This window comes from Rhinoraja longicauda, chromosome 11 (assembly GCF_053455715.1).
Source record: "Rhinoraja longicauda isolate Sanriku21f chromosome 11, sRhiLon1.1, whole genome shotgun sequence".
NCBI lineage: Eukaryota > Metazoa > Chordata > Chondrichthyes > Rajiformes > Arhynchobatidae > Rhinoraja > Rhinoraja longicauda.
Window position 1 is genome coordinate 48,012,617 of NC_135963.1, and position 22,201 is coordinate 48,034,817.

A 22,201-nucleotide genomic window follows, 5' to 3' on the forward strand; every position below is an offset into this window, starting at 1 on the left:
AATAATTTGCGTCAATGATACCAAATGCACTTACCGTAGATTTGTACATCAATTCTCCTACGGGCTGTTCCTGCTGCATTGGTCGCCATACACAGATAACGACCTGTATCTGTTACCTGAGCTGAGCTGATATGCAATGAACCATCTTCTAAGAAAGAGTACCTGGGGGGAGGAAAAGAATTGGATTTAAATGAGACTTCTTTTATGTATCTTGAATAATAGAGTATAGAAGTTGGGAGGTCATGTTGCACTTGTATAAGACGTTGGTGAGACCAACATTTAGAATATTGTGTTCAGTTCTGGGTACCATGTTATAGGAAAGATATTGTCAAGCTTGAAAGGGTTCAGAGAAGATTTACGAGGATGTTGCCAGGACTAGTCTGAGTTATAGGGAGAGGTTGAGTAGGCTGGGACTCTATTCATTGGAGTGCAGGAGGAAGAGGGGTGATCTTATAGAGGTGTATAAAATCATGAGAGGAATAGATCGGGTAGATGCACAGTATCTCTTGCCCAGAGTCGGGGAATTCAGGACCAGATAGGTTCAAGGTGAAAGATAGGTTCAAGGTGAAAGGAAAAGGATTTAATGGGAATCTGAGGGGTAAATTTCTCATACAGTGGTGGTGGTGGGTGTATGGAACAAGCTCCCTGAGGAGGTAGTTGCTGCTGGGACTATCCCAACATTTAAGAAACAGTTAGACAGGTACATGGATAGGACAGGTTTGGAGGGATATGGACCAAGCACAGGCAGGTGGGACTACTGTAGCTGGGACATGTTGGCCGGTGTGGGCAAGTTGGGCTGAAGGGCCTGTTTCCACACTGTATCCCTCTATGACTCTATGACTATTGCCTTTTTAGTTACTTTTAGATTGTAACAGTATTTCTCAGGGCATTTATTCAACAACATTTTACAAGGCTTATGATTGCATACAAGTCTTGCTGGGCAGCTGCTGTCTGGATAGATGCACATTAGACTGATGGGATGCAGATATGAGCTGGTGATTTTCAACATAATGTGGGCATTTGCTAACTCGAGGTCATGCACTTCCTGTGATGATCTAATACGTCACATTTTACTCTTTGCTTTAAGGGTTCTGGATGACGGAAAATAGTTCTGCCACCCAACTCCAATCCAGAGGTCTTAACCAATAATTTAGTGTAGACAGGTTCACGTATCACCATGAATTTGATAATTTAAATTGTGTTTTTGGAAATATAGAAAAAGCTAGCTATCATTAAAAGTACTAAAGTTATCACTAAAATCGAACCAGTTGGGCCACATCTTCTCAGGGAAGTTATTGTGCTACCTTGTATATGACCAACATAGCTGACTTTACCCTCTGCAGTAATTTTACAATTCACTGGTTTATAAAAAGCTGCCATAAAGCATAAGGATTGTGTTTGCACTAAATGGATTGCTGTGATTCAAGAAGGCAGCATCGCATTCTCTTCCCTAGACTGCTGGGAATGGCACTTAAATACTAGTCTGGCCAGCAGTTTACAAGTCGTATGGTTGTAAATAATATTTTGTAATTGATAGCTTCTATTAAAAAAAACTGGAGAAGGGAAGTATGTGCATAGACACCAAGCATTGGCTGGACATTAATGACTACAATCCTCAAAGGACCAATAATTCCACTTTAACAGGACATTATTGTGGTTAGGATGAATTTGGCTATTAATACTTTCTCTGGATGAACACAGGGAACAGGGCCATACTCCGTTTGATTAGCAGCTTCCCAACAGGCAGGAGAAACAAAAACTAACCGACCAAAGATTGGGTGGCAGGAAACGCTGCAAATGCTTCCTAGATTGTATTGTTATCTAATGCAGCTACTGAAGGAAACATAGAAACATAGAAAATAGGAGCAGGAGTAGGCCATTCGGCCCTTCGAGCCTGCACCGCCATTCAATATGACCATGGCTGATCATCCAGCTCAGTAACCTGTACCTGCCTTCTGTCCATACCCCCTGATCCCTTTAGCCACAAGGGCCACATCTAACTCCCTCTTAAATATAGCCATTGAACTGGCCTCAACTACCTTCTGTGGCAGAGAATTCCACAGACTCACCACTCTCTGTGTGAAGAAATATTTTCTCATCTCAGTCCTAAAAGACTTCCCCCTTATCCTTAAGCTGTGACCCCTGGTTCTGGGCTTCCCCAACATCGGGAACAATCTTCCCGCATCTAGCCTCTCCAACCCCTTAAGAATTTTATATGTTTCTATAAGATCCCCCCTAAGGAAGGTAGAAAATATAGGCTGAAATTGGTTTTTTTTAAATGTGCTCAGTATTTCTCTAGAGAAGCATCTCCAAGTACAGTACAGAAAATGTAATTCCTGACCGCAGGTTGCTCGCTGAGAGAATGGCACCATCCTTTCTCCAGGTGACTTGGGGCGTTGGTACCCCGTTGACCACACATACGAGCACTGCTGGCTGGTTCATGTGGGCAGTCACCATCTGTGGACCTCTGATCGTTGGAGCAACTGCATGTTCAAAGCAACAGAGCATCAGTACCAGTTTAGCATGTTTAAAGCTACATTTGTAAACTTTTTTTTAAAAATTGTTGAAAAAATAAGTGCCCTTCATTCTGAGCAAAGACAATATTGTTTAGATGATATTGTATACAACAGAATGCCTGCACCTTGCGTTTTAACTATTCATGCAAGTTATTTTATTTTACAGTTCAGAAACTTTTGCCAGATGGTTCACAGCTTTGTAATTAAAATGGCACCGTCCAGATAATTCATCTTGAGAAATATCAAACAATGCACAAACTGTCCACCTGAAATTTGAAATTTGAAATTTGAAATCTGAAATTTCTCAAAGTTTAGCACTGAAAACTTTGAATAATGATTTCTAGTTTTTAATTGTAATGATGCAGCATGGAAACAGGCCCTGCGGACCACAGAGTCCATGTCGACCACCAATTACCCATTCACACACGTTTCACGTTATCCCCTCCCTCACACATAAGGGATAGTTTACAATGGCCAATTAACTTACAAATCCGTATATCTTTCGGATATGGGAGGAAACCAGAGGACTCGGAAGAAACCCAGGTGGTCACAGGGAGAATGTGAGAACTCCATACAGGCAGCATCCGAGGTCAGGATCAAAGCAAATCTCTGATGCTGTGAGGCAGCAGCTCCACCAGCTGTGCCATCCTTGGGTTCTTAGACTCTCATAACTCTGGAAGTGCAATTTATCAGTGAGCTAAATCTCAAGTCATCCTCCTATGAATCATGTATACTCATGGCATCAGTTCAAAATCCAGATATCAGTTGAATTTCATAATTCATCCAACTTTTCTGTGATAATCAATGGTGCTAATACTGGTTGTGTTTGTCGCAAGTTGGAAAGGCTTTGAACATATGCACTCACCATTCACTGCTACAGTAAACTCTCTTGTCATTTTCCCTGCAATGTTGCTTGCTACACAAACATATCGAGCTGCGTCCCCAAGCTCGGCATTATTAATCTGAAGGTATCTTCCACTGGACAGGACACGCAGACGAGCGGTGGCCTGCAGATTGAAGTAATTAAGCATAAAGATCACGAGTGTTATGTACCTGGAGCAGCACAAGGGCCTGAAGTCATGGATGGGAGCCAGGCACTGGCTGCTCTGAATTCTCAGTATCATCATATTGCGAGAGAGAATTGAATTAACTAGCCTGCTGCAGACTAGTTACAGCAAGCCACCTTCACAGTTAGTCCAATTAATTATGGTTTTGCCGAACCCTTTCATCATTATTTGAAATTGCTTATCCCATTGCTTGTGGTATTATTCTTACAGATGGATTTAATGATGGCACTTCCAACGTGCAATGTTCACTACAACAAAATAATCGATGTTTTGTAAGGACCCATCAGATATCCAAAACCCTAAGTTTGTTTCACCCTCTGCAATAGAGCCATTTGCCCTAATCGTGAGAAGAATAACAAATTTTTGTTTTTGTACAAAGAGAAATCGGTATTAGAGCGGACCTCAATCAATTTATCCTACTGGTTAATAGTGATTGCCAAAACATCCATTATAAATGCCCGATGAAATCACACCCACATTTCTGTACAGTCCAGTCTCTGTATCCATGTAAGCATATACTTGCAATAGATTGAGTGCAATGAAGAATTAGATTCCGAGGATAGAGTATTGTACTACACGGTGGGATTAAGCAGACTGGGCCTATATTTTCATGGGTTCAGAAGAATATGAGGTGATGTCACTGGAACATGGTTCCTGGTGCCATCGCAACAATCAATACTCTTAAGACAGTGGAACTGATTGTAGAATTTAGGAGAGCTCCCCCTCCCCTCCCCCCACTCACTATCAACAACACCACAGTCACATCTGTGGAGTCATTTAAGTTCCTTGGAACCATCATCTCCAAAGACCTTAAATGGGGGGGCCACCATCGACTCCACAGTCAAAAAGGCCCAACAGAGGATGTACTTCCTGCGGCAGCTGAGGAAACACAATCTGCCACAGGCAATGATGGTCCAATTCTATACTGCCATCGTTGAGTCCGTCCTCACCTTCTCCATCATGGTCTGGTGTGGCTCAGCCACCAAGCATGACATCCGGAGGCTGCAACGAATCGTTCGATCAGCTGAGAAGGTTGTAGGCTGCAACCTTCCCCCCATTGATGAACTGTACACTGCAAGGGCCACGAAGCGAGTGGGTAAGATCATCTCTGACCCCTCTCACCCTGGCCACAAACTCTTCGAAGCACTTCCCTTTGGAAGGCAACTCCGGACTGTCAAAGCAGCCACAGCCAGACATAAAAACAGCTTTCTTTCTGTGAATATTAGCTCTACTCAATAACCAAAGTCTGTAGACTCTTTTTGCTCTGGTTTATTTCACTCACACGTTTAAACCGTAATGTTGTATTCTTAATGCTTTAATGTTTTATGCTTTATTCTTAATTGTTTACTGTATGTTCGTGTTGTTACCTGTGAGCGGAGCACCAAGGCACATTCCTTGTATGTGTACGTAATTGGCCAACTAACTTATTCATTCATTCATTCAAGATCTTTCTGGGGCACAATAGGGTATCTAGAACCAGGGATCAAATTTTCTGAATCTGATCAGCCATTTAAGGCAGAGATGAGAAGAAATGTCTTTGCCTAGAGGGCAATGAACCTATGGACTTCTTTACCAAATGAGCTGATGGGGCTCAGCCGCTTCGTGTGTTCAAGACTGAGATTATAATACTTTTATTATTCAAGGATTCAAGATATCTAGGCTTAATGCATAAATGCGGCACTGAGCTAAAATATTAACAATTACCTTTTTGAAGAGGGATAGGTAGGAGGGCACAGATAACGTATTCATGTTTCTATTTCTAATACTCTGTGAATCCAGCTGCAGAAATTGGCTCCTACCTTTAATGGTTTCCCATCCTTTAGCCAAGCTAGTGTTGGAGGTGGTACAGCATCAGATTTGCACTCCAGGATTACCTGTCCATTCTTTAGCACTGCTAAGTCTTGTGGTCCACTTTGACCAGCGATGTTTGGTGGGACTGCATCAAAAGTATAGCATCAATTTAAGTCCACCACAACAACAAAGTCTAAATAAATTCTAATACAGTAAAACTCTTGCTATTATGACCATACGTGGAGAGAAGGTGTCTGTTGTTAACCATTGTCTGCTGTAACCGATTAAGGAGGTAACCCACGTTGTTACAAAGTCTTTGTCTTTGCAATGTGGGGGGAAAGAGATAACCACTGTGGTAGTTCTACCCTTGTCCACTAGGGCCAATTCCGTGTGTTTCGGATGGAACTATTGCAGTGGTTCAAGCTTTTCTCCCTCGTGGTGCATGGGTGTTCAACGTTTGGTGCAGACTCCATGCTGGATCTCGAGTCTAAGCTTATTGGTTCAAAAACACTATTCACGCCACGCACCTGGTGGTCATTCCGTGAAACAACAAACTCGGTCTAAAACAGATTTGGTCCGCGATAAAAGAAATCTGTCATAAAGAGGTCTGTTAAAACAAGGGTTTACTGTATACTCATCAAGGTACAATGTGCTTGAGGTTTTGCAAAATGTTAAGGTTGTTGTATAAACTTATATTAAGGGCGGCACGGTGGCGCAGCGGTAGAGTTGCTGCCTTACAGCGAATGCAGCACCGGAAACTCAGGTTCGATCCTGACTAAGGGCGCCGTCTGTACGGAGTTTGTACGTTCTCCCCGTGACCTGCGTGGGTTTTCTCCGAGATGTTTGGTTTTCTCCCACACTCCAAAGACGTACAGGTATGTAGGTTAATTGACTGGGTAAATGTAAAAATTGTCCCTAGTGTGTATAGGATAGTGTTAATGTGCGGGGATCGCTGGGCGGCGCGGACTCGGTGGGCCGAAGGGCCTGTTTCCGCGCTGTATCTCTCAATCTCTAAATCTAACTAGGATACTATTAGCACATGTGTTTTTCAGGTTGTCTTCTATTGATATCCGAGCTAGTAGTTTGGACAGCAGGAGGCGTAGGCTACAGTAGAATCTGGCTGCACACCGACTTATGTCTCATTCACGTGAGATCTCCAATTTAATCAAACCTTCGCTCAATGGCCCATTACCCAAATAGAGTCCCTAACATGTGCTTCACTCTATCATCAAACAAATGTACTTGTGTAATTTCCTTTTACAACTTTGTAAGAAAACAATGCAGAGTCCACAAAAAATAAATACAGATGGAAAGATACTCAAATTGGCAATAATAATAAACACATGTATTTTCGCAAGAAATTTTCTCTCAATTTAGGGGCATTAGAACAAGTAGTTCCATCAAGAATCTCTAACTGCGGAGGATGTACATCTGTGGCACATCTGCTGTTGTCCACAATGGATTTATTAGCTTTAGAAATAAGAACTATGGCACACTAAAAATGAACATTCTAATAGTATCTTCAAGCATTAATTTAGCCGGGATGGCATGTGCTTGATACTCCTTTACATTAATTGCTGGTGAAGTGAACAGAACTAACACCAAGCAGAATGGACATTTCTTCTATGCCCTGGGTCAGTAGACAGATCAGCCCATCTGAACAGGCAAACAATCCACTTGATATAAAAATAAAAGCACTTTAAAATTTCCTGTGTTTGTTCAATTTGCAAACATTCAATGCCTCGTTGCACAGCCTGCAAATAATTAGATCTAGTCAGATGTACAGAGCAATTCAGTAAAAACGTGCCATTGAGTAAAAAGCTGCACCAGTTAGTCAGAATGTGTAGAGACTGTAATGTCAAGACCCATGTCTGGTGTGCCCATGGACTGTAGACTTACCATGCACCCTCACCAAATACTCTCGGTCATCATCGCCTGCCGTACTGGATGCCAGACAAGTGTATCTACCTGTATCTTGCACCTGGAGGAGGAAAAAAACAAACACATAAATGCCTTAAACTAAACTACATTTTCATAATGGCCTTTTTGCATTGTTTTATAATTTTCTGCATTGCATCAAAAGCAAAAGCAAAAGCAATAACTGGGAGGTAAAGTTGCTGAACTGACAATGCAGTGATGTGAAGATGTTAGTCTCACATCACTTTTGTGAAACAATCACTGAGCCAGATTCCTGTGGTTTCGCTGAAGATTTATGCAGAAATGATAAGGAAACACCTGTGACCAAAGACTGAAACAGAAGTACACCACCAGGTTGTACTGCATAGGTTGTGCAGCACTGTACCCAAATGTATCAGAAGTATTTTTCTTTGAAAATATTGCAATAAACCAGTACCTTAACTTCACCGTGTCTACATTCGAGAAAAGATGCTTACCATGCAATAACCAGCTCTGTATGAATGGACTATTTCATTGTTCTCTCATTACTCTTGAAATTGGCAGATTTGAAAATGATTGATTTTCATCTTTACAGGATAAATAGAGAAGCAAGCAGGACATTTTAAAATTGGAAACCAGAAATCACACGATGCAGGATTTCTGTGGATCAACGTGGAACATGAATTGGGCAGATTTTAATCAAATTGCATTTATTTGTAACTTAGAATACAAATCTGGTGGTTTTAAGACCAGTGACACCAAAATAAACGATGCTCAATAGTGTCCGATCAATCTGCTGGACAGGCTTCAGTTTTGATAATGATTTGTTAAGAACCCTCAGCATGCTGCCATCCATCCATTTACTATCCATGTGTCTGAGAAAAGCACTCTTTGCAAACAGTGGAGGCGATGAGAAGATCAATGCCCAGATCATATGGTTTTGCAAAGTTTATAAAGCAAAGCTTGACCTTTGAGTCGCTGCTTGCAGCCTACCGACAGCAAAAGAGTGCATTTCCCTCTACCCCACCAGGCCCTTTACGAACAAATGAGTGGGAGTGAATACACCCAAGGGAATTATGTGCAGGGACATTTTCAGAAGGGAGAGCAGCAAGCAGTAAGCAACTGTAGGTTCGAGATACTTGATAGGTAGGTCCAGTTCAGGTTTGAAGGGATGAAGGATGGACATTAGAATAAAAGGAGTTGGTATATTTGGTGAGAGAGAGAGAGGAGAAAGAGTGTTTTAATAGAGATGCCAGTCTCAGACCTCACCCTCCATTAATTTACAACTTTCCCCCATTTTATTTCTGTCTCTTACCCAGCTCAAACATCACTCCACTCTTAGCCTCTCCCTTTCACAGCTCAGATGGAGAAGCAGCAGCAAAGGAGGACTCTACCATGAAATGCCATGTCAAATAAGGCAGGTCTCCAGCCATTGTGGAAAATCTGGCTCCCAACATTGCAGGTTTGTTAGGGATTGGGATTAGACAGGACAGGGGCCAGTGCCACAAGGAGCAAGCCCAACATCATGGTGGAGAGGTGGGGGCAGAGGCACAGGGAAGAAATTTGTTTGATGGTAGATAAGGTTATGAGGTCATAAGTGATAGGCCTAGAATTAGGCCATTCGGCCTATCAAGTTTACTCCGTCATTCAATCACGGCTAATCTATCTAACCTTCCTAACCCCATTCGCCTGCCTTCTCCCTATAACCTCTGACACCCGTACTAATCAAAAATATATCTATCTCAGCCTTGAAAATATCCACTGACTTGGCCTCTACAGCCTTCTGTGGAAAAGAATTCCACAGATTCACCATCCTCTGACTAAAGAAAGTTTTCCTCATCTCCTTCCAAAAAGGACGTCCTTTAATTCTAAGGCTATGACCTCCAGTCCTTGACTCTCCCACTAGTGGAAACATCCTCTCCACATCCACTCTATCCAAGCTTTTAACTGTTCTGCCTGTTTCAATGAGGTCCCCCCTCATTCTTCTAAACTTCAGCGAGTACAGGCCCGGTGCCAACAAATGCTCATCATAGGTTAACCTACTCATTCCTGGGATCATTCTTGTAAACCTCCTCTGGACCTTCTCCAGTGCCAGCACATCCTTCCTCAGATATCGTGCCAGAAATTACTCACAATATTCCAAATGCGGCCTTACCAGCGCTTAATAGAGCCTCAGCATTACATCCCTGTTTTTGCAAACAAGCCCTCTTGAAATAAATGCTAGCATTGAGTTTGAGATGGGTGGGAGGGGGAGAGTGCCAGACATCTGAGACAAGATGACAGTGGGGTGTGGTGGGAGGGGCAGGTTATGCCTCCAGTTGATGATGCAACCTTTTCTTTAGGTAGATTTAACAAAATATACATTTGTGTGTCTATAACACAATGTGTAATTGCACCTCCTCTTAGCGCTTTCAAAATAGTTTTTAGAATTAAATAACACACTAGACTTTAACAGCTTAAAGGCATACCCTTGAGATTTGCAAATTTTAATTCCAGTTATGCAAATGAAAATATTATTTCGTTGTGAACATGAAAACATTTGATGATAGCTTGTTTAATTAGATGACGTGACTCAGTCAAGGCTACTAATTCACTCCTTTCATAAGCAAGGTCTAGTGTACAAGCAATGCTTACAATGAAAAGCATCACATCTCTTTGTAATTATTGGTAGAAATTTTACAGAACTTTACTTTAGACTTTAGACATAGAGTGCAGGAACAGGCCCTAAGGCCCACCGAGTCCACGCCGATCATCGATCTCCCTCTACACTAACACTATCCTACACACTACGGACAATATGACTTTGAAGTGTGGGAGGAAACTTAAGCACATGAGAAAACCCATGTGGTCACAGGAAGAAGATACAAACTCCGTACAAACAGCACCTGTAGTCAGGATCGAGTACGGATCTCTGGCATTGTAAGGCAGTAGCTCTACTGCTGCTATGCAGAAATAGAATGGTTGAGACAACTTGAATTGAAGCTTGTACTGCACCTGAGCATTCTCTATTCTCAGCACTTCACCACCATGAAGAACAAAAACAGCATCTGTCAGAGGCAGTGGACGTCCATCCTTAATCCAGGTCAGTTTAGGAGTCGGGATGCCGGTGGCAACGCAGTGAAGTTCTAAGGGGTTGTTCACAACCACAAAGGCTTCCTCAGTAATATCGGAGCCATTGATACGAGGTGGATCTGTAATATATCAAAAAATAAAGTAGGCTCTTCATTCAAGCTCCGTGCAGGAGTGATGCAAATGATTCAAAAGAAGGCAAACACATGGAAAATGTATCTGAAATAAATAAATAGAATGAAAATTCAAAACAGATAATGAAAATGAGTAACAAGTTTTTGACTGGGAAATCATTTCCCTCTGTAAGCTGATTCCTCTTCACACAATGACTAACTTCTGTCACTCTCTTTACCATTCACCATTCTACCCTTCTGCAACGCTTCTTCCCAGTAGATGCCGATGTACCTGTGAACCCTGGCCACAGGATTGCTCTGGAGACCAGGTTTGTGATGTCTCTCTCACAAGAGGATGGCTGTCTCCATCAACTACCCTTGCATGGCCAATGTCTAGACTTGTTTGTCATGCACACAATGCACAGCACACGAACAGGCCTTTTGGCTCTGCCGTTCTTGATGGCGAGTTAGGTTTGACTTACCCAGCACTTTCAAACTGAAGTGCTTGCTGACCTCCCCAGCTTCATTGGCCGCCACACAGGTGTACTTTCCACTGTCTTTCACCTCAGCTGCAGAAATGTGCAGCAACATTCCCTGGTTTCCAACAGTCATGAGTGGGCCCAGCCTGAGAGGCTGTGTATCTTTCAACCACGCTAACGTTGGAGTTGGCATTCCATCAGTGATGCATGTCAGGGATGCTGGATTCCCCAGTACTATTGTGATGTCTTCTGTGCCGCCAGCACCATCTAGCCTTGGAGGTACTATGGGAGGTAAAGAAAACATTGGAGGCAATGAATCATTCGACCAAACTCTGCTCGTCCTGCATGTGCAGACGATGCAGGAGATTTTTCCTGTCTGTAGTTTAGTTTAGTTTAGAGATACAGCGCGGAAACAGGCTCTTCGGCCCACCGAGTCCGCACCGACCAGCGATCCCCGCACATTAACACCATCCGACACACACTTGGGGCAATTTACACTTATACCAAGCCAATCAACCTACAAACCTATACGTCTTTGGAATGCAATCATATTTGCAATTTCACCGTAGAAAATAATCTGCGCCTTTATTCTTTGGTAATAAGATTAAAGGCAGAGATTATTTTCTAAATTGAGAGAGAATCGCGAAATTCGAGGTGCAAAGGGAATTGGGAGTGCTGGTGCAAGACTCCCAAAAAGTTAATTTGCAAGTCGAATCGGTAGTAACAAAGGTACATTCAATGCTAGCATTTATATCAAGAGGACTGGAATACAAAACAGAGATGTCATGCTGAGGCTCCATAAGGCGCTGGTCAGGCCGCATTTGGAGTACTGTGAGCAAATTTGGGCCCCATATCTGAGGAAGGATGTGCTGGCTCTGGAGAGAGTCCAGAGGAGGTTTACAAGAATGATCCCAGGAATGAGTGGGTTAGCATATGATGAGCATTTGACAGCACTGGGCCTGTACTCGCTGGAGTTTAGAAGGTTGAAGGGGACCTCATTGAAACTTACAGAATAATGAAAGGCAGAGATAGAGTGGATGTGGAAAGGATGTTTCCATTGGTGGGAGAGTCTAGGACCAGAGGTCACAGCCTCAGAATTAAAGGGCGCTCTTTTCGAAAGGAGGTGAGGAGGAACTTCTTTAGCCAGAGGGTAGTTAATCTGTGGAACTCATCGCCACAGAGGGCTGTAGAGGCCAAGTCAGTGGATATTTTTAAGGCAGAGATAGACAAATTCTTGACCAGAATGGGTGTCAAGGGTTATGGGGAGAAGGCAGGAAAATTGGATTCGGAGACAGAGATCAGCCTTGATTGAAAGGCGTAGTGGACCCGATGGGCAGAATGGCCTAATTCTACTCCTCTAACTTGTGAACTTGTGAGCCAGCGACCAGGGGAAAGTTTCCTGATACATTCAAACATCACACCCACTAAACCAAGTCCAAACACATGATAATTCCTCCTCCATTGCCAGAGTGTGACCACACGCAAACTGGAGGAACAGCACCTTATATTCCAGTTGCATAGCTTCCCCTACAACTCCCTCTTCCCCTCTCCTTTCTCCCCACCCATCCCGCTCCCTTGTTCCCAATCTAGACTCGCACCGATTTCTGCCCTTTCCCTCCACCTACATTTCTTGCTTTGACTTCACAATTCTCAACTCTTCTATCATTTTGTTTCACACATTTTTTGCATCTCTGGCCTTTGTCAAACCATCTGCCCATCAAACCCCCACCCCAATATCAATAGTCAATAGTCGTTTATTTGTTACATACACATAAATGTGTAGTAAAATGAAACATTACCCGCAGTTGAACAATAAGACCAATAAGATTAATCAATAAAAATGCAATAACACATACAATCACAACTAACACCAAACAAAAAGAAACATCCATCACAGTGAGTCTCCTCCAGTCCCTCCTCACTGTGATGGAAGGCCAAAATGTCTTTTTCTCTTCCCTGCCGTCTTGTCCCGCGGTCAGGCTGTTGGAGTTGCCACGTCGGGGCGGTCGGGGCTCCCGATATTGAAGCCCCCGCTGGGCGGTGAAAGGTCAACGGCCTATTTCAGGCCGCGCCGGATGGTGAAAGGTCCGCGACGGGCCGACCCAAGCCCCGCGATTCGGGGCGGGCGAACACGTTGCCTCTGCCGTTGCCGGAGCTCCCGATGTCGGCCCCCATCCAGGGGCCTGCGGGCTTCCGACGTCCACGCGGCCCACGCCGGAGCCTCCGGAGACGAGTCGCAGCCGCTCCCGCAGCATCCGCAGGCAGCCAGCGCCGCAGATGGTGAGTCCGCGCCGCGGGCTCAGCGAACTAGAGCCCCAGGTGTTCCCAGGTGAATGGCCGGTGGTAGGCCGCAACGGGAACGGAGACACGACACAGAAACAAAGGTCACGTCTCCGTTCGGGAGAGAGAATGTTACAGTTCCCGTTCCCTCCCACCCCCCCCCCAAACATAACATACAAACACTACACCATATTAAACTAAAATTCAGACAAAAACAACAAAAAACACAAAAGACAGACGGACTGCAGGCAAGCCGCAGCTGCAACGGTTCACCTATTACTTTCCACACTTTGTTCTGCCCCATCTCTCTTCTAGCCTTGCAACCCCCCCCCCCCCCCCCCATCCACCACCACAATCAGACAATTAGTCTGTATAGGGTCCTGACTCAAAACATCACCTACCCATATTATCCAGGGATTCACATTGAAAGATGCAAAGGAAGAAAGAAGGACTCTTAGATCGTGGGACAATCAGAGAAATAGCACAAGCAGAGAAATAGTTGCAAGATATGTTTTTGACCTTTTTGTGGTCAATAATGCAAGAATCCTGTTTCAGATACTTCATTGCTGCCCACCCTTGGGACAATCTCATTTGTTAATGAAGCAGGTCAATGATGCTAAATTTGCAGTGTAAACAAATCCCTTTCAACCGTACATCATTGTAAATGCACATGAACTGCAGCCCAAAATAAAGATGGTATAAAACAATCCATGATCCCTGTATTAAACTCACCGTACACTATTACGCTGTAATGCTTGTTGTCCACACCGGCTCGATTGGAAGCCACACATGTGTATGTCCCACCGTCTGACACCTGCGCCCGCACAATTCTACAACAGAGTAATGTAAAGCATTGATTATCAAGCTTCAGCTTGAAGTTGGGCAGTGATATTGTACAATGCTATTTCCATATTTTTTAACATTGATGCTACTGACTCAAGTGACTGTCAAGCACCTTAGTGGGATTACTTAATCTTGTCCCAAGTTAATTTATTTAACGATATCCCATTTAAAACCAGAAAATAATACATCTGAAGAATTCCAGAGTCAGGATATGGATTGATCCAAAGCATCCAGTTACACTTTACTTTTTGGGCAATCTGAAGCCCATATTTGTAATAGTATCTTTTATTCTAAAATTCTATATTCGAAAATAACTATGCAAAATCTAAACAAAATCAAAATTGCAAACTCAGATCACTTGGCAGATGGAGATGGAGAGTAAGAATTTCATTGCCCTGATTTGGAACATATGACAATAAAACACTCTCGACTCTCATTTGTTTCTTAATGACTTAAAGATCAGGCAGTATTTTTTTTTATCAGGATAGATCTTTCTTTTGGCTTTTAGGTCCTGCCTTCTTTCCACACCTTTGGAATATTTATTCTTTACATGGAATTCTATATTCTTATTATTTGTGATGAAGAATAAAAAGCTTTCTAAATGCAAAATTGTACTTCAATTAACTGGACTTGCCACACAACTCATCTGTACTTGGTTCTTGATCCTCCAAAATATTCCAAATGGAATTTAAACTGGAGGTGGCGGAGTATGGACTTAAGCAAGAAGGGCTTCTTGGAGAAGAGCTGCCTTAAATTTAGTTGTGGCTGGTTGAATAACTATAGTAGGGTGAAGACTATTCCATGCTTTAATTGTGCGAGGGAAGAATGAATTGCTGTACACATCTGTCTTGATAGCTGGTATCTCAAATTGAATCGAATGCCCTCGTCTACTCCTGATAGGTTTGGGTTTGGTGTAGTTGTGGTAATCTATGTGGAGCTGACCATTTAACATTTTGTAAAAACAGGTCAAACGGTGGGCTTTACGTCTGTCTTGGAGAGTGTTCCACCCCAATGAATTTAGAAGTTCGGTAACACTCGCTTCTCTCTCATAGGTATTTGTAACAAAACGAGCTGCCTGTCTTTGGACACGTTCGATGGAAGAAATGTTTTAAATTGTTTATGGGTCCCATGCTGCAACTGCGTAGTCCAAATGTGGTCTAACAAGGGTGGGTGCTAACCAACAGAGTGATAATTTATTTGTAGGAACTTAGTCCGTTGATATGAACGTACAGATACATAAACCTGTACTTTAAAAATGACAACTGCTTGGGTCTGTTCCTGCTTTAGCGGGAATGTGGTTTGATCCCCATAATATGAGAACCTCTTTTAGCCCTGTCCATGAGTCCTGGGAATGCGGCCTGAATGCAAAGCGAGATATAGATGTTTCTGCTGCCATTGCTGCGTTCCTAAAGATACCTCACTCCAGAAAAAATCACGTTATAAAGTCATTTGTGTCAATGGGGGAAAGAAGGTTAGGGACTAGAGTTTCAGATTTGCAAAAACAAAGTCATACATTGTTCTTGAAGGATTTTCAAAACTAAAGGTCTTTTCCATAGCAATGTTTATTTTACTGTGTATAAATGTTACTGTTTATTTTAATGTTACTGCAAGTTAAAAAATATTAAAGGCTGCATGTTGCATCATTTAATAAATTATCAATGCACACATGTCAATAGATGTGTCACATGTATTGACATGTGTGCATTGATAATTTATTAAATGATGCAACATGCAGCCTTTAATATTTTTTAGCGTGCAGTAACATTAAAATAAACAGTAACATTTATACACAGTAAAATAAACATTGCTATGGAAAAGACCTTTAGTTTTGAAAATCGTGCCAATTTCAATGGCCATCCATTGGCCATCAGACGTCTTCTTATGGGATAATGGTGTCATTACCACAGTGAATGGAAACATAGAAACAGGACAGCCTTTTTTCTATTTGGCAATTTCCAAAGTAACTTTTAAGTGGTTCTCTAGTTCCTGATTGAAATCACATTACAACCAATTTGGCCTGCTTAATGCAGATTGGGTCCGCTAATTCATCATTTGTGATATTTCCAATCCATGATAAGGAAACAGGTGTTATATCAGAACTACAGGAAGGAACTCCAAATGCTCATTTGCTGATTCTTCACATGTCGTTATAAACCTTCTGCCTCTCAGCATCCTCAGAGCAAATCGTGACTTAATGCACTGCCTCCAATTCAACCTTTCTTGGGATTATCTTCCTCAAACTGAAAAAGTCAGAAATGGCAGAACCTTAGCCACCCTCTTTTAACTGACCTCGATGGCTCTGAGTAGCTTCAATATCTGCACCAAATGGGGCTTGGCTCTGCAGTTAACAAATAAAAATAGTTTTAAAACATTGGCTTCATGGTGAGACCGCACCTGGAGTATTGTGTGCAGTTTTGGTCTCCTAACCTGAGGAAAGACGTTCTTGCCTTAGAGGGAGTAGAGAGAAGGTTCACCAGATTGATCCCTGGGATGGCGGGACTTACATATGAGGAAAGATTGGATAGACTGGGCTTGTACTCGCTGGAATTTAGAAGACTGAGGGGGGATCTTATAGAAACATATAAAATTCTTAAGGGGTTGGAAAGGCTAGATGCGGGAAGATTGTTCCCGATGTTGGGGGAGTCCAGAACCAGGGGTCACAGCTTAAGGATAAGGGGGAAGTCTTTTAGGACCGAGATGAGAAAACATTTCTTCACACAGAGAGTGGTGAGTCTGTGGAATTCTCTGCCACAGAAGGTAGTTGAGGCCAGTTCATTGGCTATATTTAAGAGGGAGTTAGATGTGGCCCTTTTTGCTAAAGGGATCAGGGGGTATGGAGAGAAGGCAGGTACAGGCTACTGAGCTGAATGATCAGCCATGATCATATTGAATGGCGGTGCAGGCTCGAAGGGCCGAATGGCCTACTCCTGCACCTATTTTCTATGTCTATGTCTATGACAACCTACCTCAGAACTTTGCCAGCAGAGAGCAGTCGGACCTGAGATGAAATGGCAAGAGGAAGCCCATTCTTTAACCAGTTCAGCTGTGGAGGAGGTGAGCCGGTAGCCATGCACTCAATGTTAATAGAGTTGTCCAATATCGTAGTGAGTTCCTGGTTCTCTTCCTGATTACCATGAATGGTTGGTGGAACTACAGCAGAAATAATATTAATATATTAGGAAATATGTGTGACTTACTATTTTATACATAGTCCATTTGGAATCCCCATATCGTACAATAAAGCTATTGAAAACCAAAAGATTATTTTCTACATCTTTGAATATTTGATTGAATAAATACTATGAATAAATGTAACAAGATAGACTGAAAAAAGTAAATGCAATAGGTAATGATAATATATTAATATTGTTCATTAGTAATAAGGCATTACAGTAATCAAGCTGCTTGATATGAAAGCATGTATGAGTTTTTTACAATCATGTTGGGTTAAGAAAGGCTGTAGTTTAGCAATATTTCTGAGGTGATAGAAAGCACACTTTGTTATCTTAGTTATGTGAGATTTAAAATTAAGATCATTGTCAATTTTTACCCCCAGGCTTGTGACTTCTTGTTTGACATAGGCAGTCAAATTTCCCAGTTTACCGAGTAACATCTCTCTCTTGGGTTTTGATCCAGGTAATAAACATTTCAGTCTTGTCATCGTTGAGTTTAAGAAAGTTAGCATTCATCCATTTTTTAATGGAAAATAGGCAGGAGGTCATGGAACTTAAGGCATTTGCATCAGTGGATCAATCGACAGAGAGGTGTAACTGAGTGTCATCGGCATAACTTTAAAAATTTACATGATGCTGTCTGATAACTCCTCCTAGCGGCAGCATATACAAGGAAAAGAGTAACAGGCCAAGGCAGCTACCTTGTGCTACACCGAAGGGTATATCATGCAGCTGTGACACATAGTCCCCAAGGCTAACAAAGTACTTCCTTCCACTTATATCTGATTGGAACAACTTACTACCTGATCTGACAGGCTGACCCAATTTTCTAGGCGATCAATAAGAATACTGTGATCTATGGTGTCAAAAGCTGCTGTGAGGTCTGAGAGGATCAGCACTGGGACTCTGTCCTCGTCAGTGTTAACTCTAAGGTCACTGACTATTTTTTACCAGGGCAGTCTCAGTGCTGTAATTTGCTCTGAAACCAGATTGAAATTTCTCTAAAATGTCATTTTGATTCAGAAAGTGTTGTATTTGGTTGAATACCAAATACTTTGCTGATAAAGGGTAGATTTGATATGGGTCTGTAATTACTCAGTAGCCCACTGTCTACATTTGGTTTCTTTCACAGAGGCTTTACGACAGCACTTTTATAAGCATCTGGGAAATTGTAAGATCAAAACTGCATAAACTGTTAAAAACATTCTTTAAAAACTTTGTTGGAACCGCTTCGAAATGATAGGTAGTGAATTTGCTCTCAGCCACAATTTTACACAGTTCTGATTGATTAGTAGGACTAGATGTTACAATCCCTAAGGTTTGCACTACAATTGACTGGTGTTGTTCTTGGGGGTGACCACTAGGTAATGTTGCTACCATTCCATCACATCTTCAGTTGTGTACCTCAACGTCACTGGGTGTTTCGGCCTTTTATCACAAGACACCCTCAGTCGAGGCAGGCCTACCGCAGGGTGATCAGACCTGGGTGTGTGTCTTATGGTTAGCCTCAAGATGGTCACGTGGCAGCCCAGACAGTATCTTTTCTTTTCAGCCACAGCCAGTGACTGCTCCGTTCGGCGGCATTTGCAAGTTCTTTGATTGCCCTCCTTTGGGCCTGCCCTCTGACTCCTCAGGAGCATTGCAGGTAGAAATACTTATGAAACTGCTCATTTTTGCCTGCACCTTACTAGGTCGGCAGCAGAGGGCAGTAGAATCTAAAGGGATACCAGCTCTGATAGCCTGAACCTTATCTTTAAAATAATCGGCAAACAGCTCACATTTTTCAGCAGAGCTTTGGCTTAAAAAATCAGGGGTTGAAGCAGAGTTTAGTAACCTGTCAATGGTGGAGAACAAAATCTTACACATAGATTCTCCTTTGACTCCTCTCACTTTCTCCAAGTTAGTGTAAACATGGGCACTCACGTGGGCCGCAGATTTTTGGTCAGGTACGTTGAATAGTCCTTGTTCGAGGCATACACTGGCCCTATCCCCCAACTCTCTCTTTACAGCGATGACTGGATCGGAGCTACTTCCTGTACCCGTGAGGAGCTCATAGACTTTATTAACTTCACCACTAACTTCCACCCTACCCTCAAATTCACTTGGATTATCTCAGATACCTCTCTCCCCTTTCTTGGCAGATGATCCACATAATCCCACAACGTTAGAAAATACGCCATTACCGAAGGGCCTGTTTCTGTGTTCACACAAGTTTTACTGCTATAGCTTACCATGCCAGTCAAGGCTTACTTTGAGGTAATTATAGATATTTGTAAATAGTATGAAAGACTGCTACACCCGTCAAAAGTGTGACTTTTCCCATTGGTACAGAGGACCAGGAAACCTCACAAGCAGCACAGTAGGTGGGGTCAGTGAACCCAGTTCAGACCAGCATTGAACTTGACCTCATCTGCATGTTGCCACAACATTATTTATTTAGCTACCTGAAAATCTTGTCTCCTCTGTCTCTCTCTCTGCCTATTTTATTTTAAACAAACAACAGAGCTTTCAGGAAGTTTTTAGTTTGTCATTTCCATTACTCACCATAAACATTGAGGTTGAAAATGCGATCTTCCTCACCGGCAGAGTTGGTGGCCACGCAAGTGTATTTACCAACATCTGAAGTCACTGTCCCATTAATGTGGAGGGTGCTGCCATCTGCACTCACTCTGGAAGAACAGAACCACAACACATTTATAAATCACAACAGCAAGCTTTTCTGCAGTGAAGTACACAACATGAAATGTTTTGCACAGCTATGCCTGACCTCCCCTGTAATTACTGCAGTGGAAACCACCTTGGCAGTTGTTTACACAACTTCTCTGGTCTCTTGCCTGGCTCATGGCAGGAGATTGAGAGAATATTGACAAGAATTCCATTCCACAATGTTTTACAGCTGGCTATCCTGTTCAAAATCCATAGAAAACAAGTTTAAATGTACAAAAGGACATAAAGTGCTGGAGCAACTCAGCAGGTCAGGCAGGTCTGGAGAATGTGGATAGGTGACATCTCGGTTTGGGACTCTTTTTTAGACTGATTGTGTGTGTGGTGAGGGGAGGGGGGGGGGGGGATGAGAAAGCTAGAAGTGAGGAGAGGCAGGACAGAGTGTGGCAGGTAAATAGGTAGACACAGGCAAGGTAATGCAAATGACTGTCACCTCTGGTGCTGGAAACAAATGAAAACTATTTGATGTGAAATGAATTTTGGTTAGTATTTCATGGTTACCGTGAGATTCAAAACTCTGATTAAGTGATAGTTGACACCAGATTGTTAGGTTTACTGAGATTGTCAACAATCATGTGTCACAGAATCTCATGCTATGTTATTTGGGCTCTTTGACCAACCACTGGAATACATTAAAATGAAGCTTTAATCTGCTCTGGGCCTCCATCATACCTTATTTACTTGAGAATGTAACTGTGCCGGGCTTCAAGGAATGAACTATTGTATTTCATCTCAGGGCGCTGACATTTTTGATTAAGTTGATGGATGGAAATACATGAATGGCAATGAAAAGAAACAAGATATGTGTAGAGAACGTTAACTTGCTAGGGGGTTGGGGCCTCTAAATACAATTTATGTTATATGTTTAGACACAAAACATACATTAACGAGTTTGATAACTACCTCCACAATTTTGAAAGGCACAAACAAAGATTAAAGATCCAAAGTTACCTTACTCGTTTAGCATCCGCATCATTAAGAGGTTTGCCGTCTTTAAGCCACTGCACTGAAGGTCTGGGAATGCCATCAGCATCACAAAGCAGCTTCACGCTCTCACCCAGCAGAATACTGACGTCACTGGACATCTCTGAACCAAAAATACTTGGAGGGACTGTAACACAACAGCCAGAAAAATCTTTGTAGAGAGCAAGTAATCCCACATGGAATTATAAGTTCAGAAATATGAATCTTAATAAAATCCCCATAGGCAAAGGGAATGAAATTATGGTGTTTTTAGAAACAGTACCTTCAATAGATCAGATACCTTATGCAAGATCGCAACTTCATGGACATCACTTCTTTTCTTAACCTCAATTTACTTCCCTTTACATTAAGGTACTAGGTTGCTCCTCCACTTACTAGGATTCTCCAGCAAACCTTCTTTGACTTGGACTGCAAGCAATTTCTGCTTCAGTTCTTTTATGTGATCTTATTTGGTTAGAGCTGCTGCTCCAAATTGGCCCTCTGCTCAATTGTCTCCATTCTCTCTGTGATGATGAGCTTATGAAGCCATCTGATCTATTTTAGCTTTTCAATAAATATAAATGCATTTGCAATATAAAATATTATATTCACTGTTAATTTTTTCATCAGTAGATTTTCTTACCACTATTTCATGCTCTCGAGTTTACCAGTTTCTCGTTTGCCATTATATGTTAAAATAATTAAAGTATTTTTTAACTGGCGTTCTGGACTGGAATGAATTGGTGAGATTCAGGTATAAAATATTTATTTCAGCAATAACAGCTGCTTATTTTACACTAAGTGAGTTTCTTCCTATTGAAGTCAGCCAAATCATTATGCCTTGCTTCCTCCCTTTATTACCTAACACTGGTCATTATATTAGATAATCACATTAATAAATTTGTAGGAGAAAAGTTATATTCATGGACTAGTAACTGTACTGAAAATCGTGTTCTTCCTCTTTTAAATGGCCACAGAATCAACACTAATACAATATGTGCAATATTGTTAACATAAGCATTTCAAAAAAATGCCATGCAGTAGCAGATTTAAGCAAGATAATTTAAGGCATATCATATCATATATCATATATATACAGCCGGAAACAGGCCTTTTCGGCCCTCCAAGTCCGTGCCGCCCAACGATCCCCATACATTAACACTATCCTACACCCACTAGGGACAATTTTTACATTTACCCAGTCAATTAACCTACATACCTGTACGTCTTTGGAGTGTGGGAGGAAACCGAAGATCTCGGAGAAAACCCACGCAGGTCACGGGGAGA

At 42.2% G+C, this 22,201-nt stretch overlaps 1 protein-coding gene across 1 annotated transcript in view; it reads right to left on the reverse strand.

The window, feature by feature from the left end:
- The window catches only part of hmcn1 (hemicentin 1), a 365,295-nt gene that overhangs the window by 71,704 nt on the left and 271,390 nt on the right, over positions 1-22,201 (reverse strand). The window contains exons 64-74 of the mRNA XM_078407604.1: positions 20,903-21,062; positions 19,772-19,896; positions 17,021-17,204; positions 13,944-14,041; positions 10,935-11,213; positions 10,265-10,461; positions 7,274-7,355; positions 5,383-5,519; positions 3,382-3,523; positions 2,342-2,483; positions 35-162 (exon numbers count right to left, since the gene is read on the reverse strand). Coding sequence (XP_078263730.1) covers positions 35-162; positions 2,342-2,483; positions 3,382-3,523; positions 5,383-5,519; positions 7,274-7,355; positions 10,265-10,461; positions 10,935-11,213; positions 13,944-14,041; positions 17,021-17,204; positions 19,772-19,896; positions 20,903-21,062 — 1,674 coding nt within the window. The remainder of the gene's footprint in view (positions 1-34; positions 163-2,341; positions 2,484-3,381; positions 3,524-5,382; positions 5,520-7,273; positions 7,356-10,264; positions 10,462-10,934; positions 11,214-13,943; positions 14,042-17,020; positions 17,205-19,771; positions 19,897-20,902; positions 21,063-22,201) is intronic.